Genomic DNA, 6778 nt, shown 5'->3' with positions numbered 1-6778 from the left:
GTCAACACTGCCTTTAGCTCCGTGGTGGTGAAGTGAAGTCATGTGACCGTGGTGTATTTCCTTTATAGCCTAACGTTAGCTCTTTACTTCTTTACTTCACGCGTCAAATATCCTAAAAGAGACGTTGGGAAAGAGTATCTTGCTAAAGTATCATAAACGTTTGTTTGCCACAGAGTTTATGTTCTGCAAGTTCGAAAGGGACAAACATGTCATGCATAGGATAAAATATTGTGCTTTACAAAAGGTAAGAGAAGACAGAATGGAGAGGAAACGGTGCCGTTGAATTAAGATGGAAAACCAGAGTTGGACAGTAAATAAAGATACAGAAGAGACAGGAAGCTCATTAGTGCTGGCTTCCACTCAACTCTGACTCAACTGTAATTAAGAGGCTTGTTTTAAGTAATCCAGATCATCCTGACAGACTTGAATAAATGCAGTGTGTGATGAATGGGCCACGTAGAGATTAAAGCTGGATGATAGCCATCGGGTCAGGGGGCTCATTGTAGGAGCACTCTATGGTACTTGAACTTTCACCTTTGGACTGAGAGAGTGAAATGAGATGCCGTGAAATGTGCCACTGTTCCAACACAAAAAAAGGATGGCCAAGTCTGGAGGAGAAGTATATGTCCCGATAAATTGTTTTATAACATTGAAACAAAAGAGGATTTAATGTGGACTTTGTTGACCATGTAAAGTCAACGAAAACCGATCTTTACAAAGTAATCTTTACAAATACAAAATACAGATTGAATCACCTTCTTTTAGAGGACACACCTAAATCAGCAGTTGTGCAGTCACATAATTAGTTAAATTAATCAAATCAGATCAATTGTGTCTAGTCAAGAAGTTTAAGTTGATATAGTATGAATACACCTGCATTGGGAATGTTTTATAAGACTGTATCATGACAAAATGCATACCATGAAATGTATACTTTTGATGAGAAAAATCACACTTAAGTGCAGTAAAATAGGCCATTGAAGCATCCTGAACATCCTGAATATCTGATTCAATAAATACTCTCAAAAGACTTAACTGCACATCTTTTACTTTTGGAAATGTGATTTGAAGTACACTTCAGGGGTATTTCTTCTTGGTTGCGCCATAACAGCATAATTGTAGTCTAATGTTCATTAATAGCTCAGCTTAATAGTTTAGCATTAATCTATTTTAAGTACCGTTCTCGTCCAACAATAACATGCAAAAGTTTTGTAGAGATTACTTGTGCATCCTGTGTTGAACTAAACTATGAGAAGTATTTAAGTTTAAACACATTCAAAATAGTCCTCAACATGTAATACAAAGCAAGCTGTCGTTATCAGGGTTGTGTAAATCACTCTCCTCAGTGGCTGTATCAAGTGATTCACACTCCACGAATCTGTGTGTGCAGACAGTTCACGTTTCTTTCAAGCACAGCCAACCATCATGGAGTCACCTCAGGGCTCACAGACTGTTGATACAGATGGTTGAAATGAGCAGTCCTCCATAATGTGAAGCACAAAGTGATGATACGTGATAGTTACCTCTGCAGATGCTGGCAATGTTGTAGCAGTGATACAACACTGCCCCCTGCTGGAGAAGTGGCACCTCCAACTACAGCGGAACCATCTTACCCAAAAGACTGAGGATAGTATAGTTATCTGTATGACTTGTGTTTATCTGGAATATATTGTCTATGTCATATTTCAGTTTTAAAGGATCAGAATTCATATACACATATCCTAATTTTGTTTTTGAGACACCCTCTCATGGAGGATAATGAAGTCATATAGTTTCTAATTTGGGGATCAGCTACCTGAGGAGAGGTTTGTATTCTAAAATTACACACAAATTACAAAGGTTTTCTTCTTTCTTTTAGTCGATAGTCTTTAAAGGTGTTTCTAAATGGATGTACACAAATTATGTGTACAAATGTGTGTTCTGGACTATTTCCTCCATCCACTGGTTGCCTGGCAACCTGATGGCAATGTCTAAATAGTCAAAGTAATAATTTGTATTTCAAGCTAAAAATGTTGACGTATTTCTGTAACATAGGCTTTGATGTATACGTACCATGGACTATATTCAATTAATTAATAAAATGAGAAATTAATAGATTTTTTTCAGACACTTTCTTCCAGTTGGTGAACTATAGTGCATGCTGTCTATCACAGTGGCTCACTATATTAACTACATTGTATCTGCATCAAAGCTTTAGATGTCAAACTCTTGCCTTTCTCATCAACCAATGAGAGCTCAGTATTTCAGGGATCGACATCACTGCTGGGCCATCAGCTTCAAACGGAGCGGTTTACAGGCTGTGAACTAATGGGAATAACTGACTGATGCCAGGAGGAGATTGATTAACTAAATAAACAACCATGCCTCAAGAAAGATGCCAGGAGATGATGGGAGACACCGCAGTAAACCGGGAAACTAAAGTGTTATTATTGTTTTTCGCTATTATCAGTGATGGGAAGAAGGAGGTGACTTACATCAAGCAGCTCACCGTGTTGAAGCATAACTGGAGAGTCTCACAGCGTTTAGTGAAACCATTAAGCCGAAGTAAACACCGTAAGTGGGAAATTAATCATTTCCAGACGTTTCCATGATGGAATTTACTTTAGTTTTGCTTTGCCTTTGGGAATGGAATCCACAGAGTTGGGTGTATCGGGTGGATTTAATTGATATAAATGCCACATGAAAGTTGTTCAATTTGTCAATGGTCAGAAGTGACAAAGTACATTTACTCAAGCACTGTACTTTTGAAGTACTACTGGAGTATTTCCATCCTACTTTACACTTCTATTCAGTTTTATTGCACTACATTATTTACAGTTATAGCTAGTGACTTAAGATTTTAGATTTAAAAAACATGATGATCTTAAAAAAATGTGATGCATCACCACTGCAATATGACGTGTCACCCCTACAACCCTTTATTGTACTAATTGTTAAGCACCTTGTCATGTTTCAGATGTTTAGAAGTTGTTACCGGCTCCAGCGGAAAGGATTTACCATCTAAACTTCTCAGATGGTATCTTTTGAGTAACAATTTGAGGCTTAATGAGATCAAATTATATTTTCCTTATTATTACTTTCCTCTCACAATATTTTAAAGATTAATTTTGTGATCCATTGAAGGGGGCACAACCCCTAGGTTGGACACCACTGGATCAAAACAGCTGTCTGTAACTGTATATAAAGTAGTTAATACTAACAGCTCAACCAGCTTCAACAGTATAACAATGTCACTTCTACATTGATACTGAGTATTTTTCCCACCATTGCAATCAGTACATTCCTATATAATAAAACTGACTGGCGTGTTATGAGGAAGTGACCTAAATATAAAGTTTGGAGATTAATTTGAAAAGTGTATAACTGACTTATTGCAGCAATAAATAAAACAGATCTCCTCACACAGTATTAATTGGTATTTATGGGCCAAAAACATCAGTGATGAGATGGTTAATTCATTTTTCATATTTGCTGCGCAGATATTGACAGGAAAAGTGCAATAATAGCATAAAAAGCTGTTTGAATTTGTGGCCTGGAGTTGGCAGGCGGCTGTCACAACATCTGTTACAATAATTAAGTGTCCCAGCAGTTTGAAGGCTGCAGCTGAAGAACAGACACTGAATAAACAGCTCACACCTCACCAGTACGGTATGCGTTTTATACTCATTACACAAATACAGATGCACCAAGTCACGGCCTATTCACTTCTCAATAAGAAAACTGAAATAAGCAAACAAAAAAAACGTTGTGGGTCATTTCCCAAAGTGGGATATGACTTATTTTGCTTCATGAGCCCGTGTCATGCAAACACAGCAGAGTTTTTCCAGTCCGAGTACACCAGGAAGCCAGTGAAGGTGCTGTCTGTCTTGGTGCTGGAGTAAAATCCACTGTACTCTGACAGAGCCATCTGGACCCACACCTGGTCACCAGGGACGAGGTGGAGCAGGGAGCCGCCCGACAGCGACGCCGGTTTGGGCCAGTTGCCGTAGAACTGAAAATAAGATGCCACTGCGTGTGCATTTTTCATCAGGTCAAACTGGAGGCTGGCGCGGTAGACTGTGGCGTGGACGGCAAAGTAGTAAACCCCGGGTACTTTGCAGGTGAAGCGACCCGTCTCTGTGTTGTAGTCGCCCTGTTCGTTGATCACGACCTTGTCGAAGCCGACTGCATCTCCCACGGTGAGGGGTAAAGTGTGACCCTCGGATAGTTTGACGCTGAAGGCTGATTTGGGGGCCACTGCACACTCTCCTGCCTTCCCCCCCTCACCCTTTTCTCCTGGGTCACCTCTGTCTCCGGTCAGGCCTCGCACTCCTGTCTCACCTTGGGGAGCGCAGACATGAGCATCAACAGCAGACATGTATCACATACTCACACATAAATACATCAAATAGAGCACCTGGGTCTCCCGTGTCCCCCTTCGGTCCCTTCTCCCCCGGAGCAGCATCTCTCCCGTCCCTCCCGTCTCTCCCTGGCTGACCAGGACTGCCATGAGCTCCTGGAGAGCCCGGGGTACCAGGGTGACCAGTACACAGACTGGGAGGGATCTTGTTGTCTTCTAACTGGTTGGAAAGATGGACTTGGAGGAGAAGGAGGGAGTGCAACAGCCAGAGTGAGGTCATGACTGAGGGGAAAAAGAGAAATAGAGTTTAGTCTTGCAAAGATAAAGGAAACATTACGAGTTACGAACACGTCTGTGGACGAGTCACATTAAAGTTTGAACAGCGGGACGATATGATGCAGTTAAACAAGAGTGCACCATATAAACATCACTTAAACTGTAACTTCATCAGATCACAGACACCAGAGGAGTGCATATAAATGTTGATATTGTGTAAACACACTGTAATGAGTGTTTTACAACTTAATTTAAGGACTTGCAGTATAATTGAGTTTACTGTGTCACAGGATTAAAAGTTGACTGAGTTTACATCACTCATTGGATGTCAGTAATGCAAAAAATAAAGAAATAGACAGTAATTCAGCACAGATATCTTATGAAAGTGTCCTTCTCCACTCAGATATCTTTACAAAATCTAATATCTTTAAAAAGATTTTTAAAAGTAGGCCTATGAATGGAGATTTGTCCCACATGGAGATTGTTTTTATTAACGCAGGTGCAGTTTTTGGTTCCAACTGGTGATTCATCTTTCTAGAATAATGTATTGAGAGTCAACAGAAGGAGAGTAAACAAAGACCCAAAATGAAATTATGTAAAGAGAAGAGACCATCATCTATGATCTCAGACTGATTTAATGTTTACATAAATAACATGAAACCATCCATATATAAAAAGGTGTACGCGTGACATTTGTTTCTGTGAGGGCCATTCAGTCATAACAAAATGTTTTTTCAATTCAGAAGAATGAAAGTAATACAAACTGAGCTAATGACTAATCACGACTTCATAACAAAGCATGATGACAAAGCAGATGTTTCTAATAAAAGTTTGAATACCAGACAGGCGTCTCAGAAACTACTCTCAGCCACATTTAATTGTTGAAAGGGTTTCCTGCTCGTGTGGGAACCTCAATCTGAGAGTTGTGCTTCTACCTATCATAATATAATCATATAGATCATATAATGATCATATATATATCATCTGTGTGCTCTCCTGCAGCGTTTTTGGTCGGCTCGTCTCCACAGTCTGTCGCAGGACCATAAACCGAGCTGACGAGCTAAGCAGGAGGACTCACAGCTGGCGAACAGAACACGGCTCTCTGGTGGACGCCATGTTTATGGTTAAACGTGCTGTTTGTGGTTTGTGACAATGATGAGAACAGCTAAGAGTTGTCTGTCATATTTCTGGTGGTCTCCTAATTGGAATCTAAAGCTTACATCCACAACTGCTGCAAAATAAGAGAGAGGAGGAGGAGGAGGAGGAGGAGGGATAAAAACAGAAGGAAACAGTGAGTGAAAAAAGTAAGAGGGAGAGAGAAATGCATGTCAGCAGAAGAGGAGAGCAGACAAGACGACAAATAATGGAGAGTCTGAACAGCTGTCTGCCGTCACTCCTCGGATGATTAGAAACATGAATGTTTTCAATAGCCGAACAAAAGATGAATCCACAGTTTATAGGCCACTAATATGGAGATGACAGTATCAACTGTACAGCTACAAACACGTTTGACTCGGTTTATAGTGTCAGAACAGCGTTTGGTCTTTGTTTTTTAATGTATATTCATAATTTGCAGATTTGTCAGCCATTATTGCCATTTTATATTCGCAATTACTTTCTTTCTCAACACTAAAGCCTTCAGACATGTCTGAACTCTGCACGATAGCTTGTGGAGACTTCCCCTGTGTGTCATGAAACACTGAAAAGCAACTTTCACTCACAAGTCGGGAAAACAAACGTAACTTAACTTACCAGACAATGTAGTGGGAGCTGCTGCTGCTGCTGATGTGTGCGTGCATCAAAGAGAAACCAGTGAAAGCTGTTCCTCCCAACCAGAAAAACTGAAAGGAAATGGTAATGAAATCCAATTAGAATCTGGGAGGAGAGAGAACAGGGAGGACACAGAGGAACATATTTGATGTTTAAAGAAGTAGGAAAGGAGGGGTTTAATGTTTGAAAGATTGCATAACAGTGTTTGGGAAACTCTCCAAGACATGCGGCAGAGAATGAACGCTATTGCATGATATTTTGTACACAAAACACCAGAGTTTAAAGGACAGGAGAGATAAATACAGACATCAACTGGCATAAAAGCAAACAGATACAATCACACATTCTTTACTCTGGGAATCTGTATCTGCCTCCAAGAAGAGGCAATTTGCT

General features: G+C 40.1%; 1 protein-coding gene across 2 annotated transcripts; it reads right to left on the bottom strand.

The window, feature by feature from the left end:
* Window positions 1–3639: 3639 nt before the first annotated feature.
* c1qtnf5 (C1q and TNF related 5) lies at window positions 3640–6778 on the bottom strand. Of its 2 annotated transcripts, XM_034548544.1 has the most exons (4): window positions 6738–6778; window positions 6368–6456; window positions 4397–4621; window positions 3640–4320 (listed from the first exon to the last, which is right to left on the bottom strand). In XM_034548544.1, exons 3-4 carry the CDS (start codon window positions 4617–4619, stop codon window positions 3800–3802), a joined length of 744 nt encoding a protein of 247 aa, XP_034404435.1. In that variant the 5' UTR covers window positions 4620–4621; window positions 6368–6456; window positions 6738–6778; the 3' UTR covers window positions 3640–3799. The 2 variants fall into 2 exon arrangements, with proteins under 2 accessions (XP_034404435.1, XP_034404434.1); XM_034548543.1 differs by lacking the exon at window positions 6738–6778 and having other exon boundaries at window positions 6368–6503.

Source organism: Cyclopterus lumpus, chromosome 13 (genome assembly GCF_009769545.1).
Source record: "Cyclopterus lumpus isolate fCycLum1 chromosome 13, fCycLum1.pri, whole genome shotgun sequence".
NCBI classification, from domain to species: domain Eukaryota; kingdom Metazoa; phylum Chordata; class Actinopteri; order Perciformes; family Cyclopteridae; genus Cyclopterus; species Cyclopterus lumpus.
The sequence above is the reverse complement of the archived record's forward strand: the minus strand, read 5'-3'. Positions and strand labels throughout refer to the sequence as shown.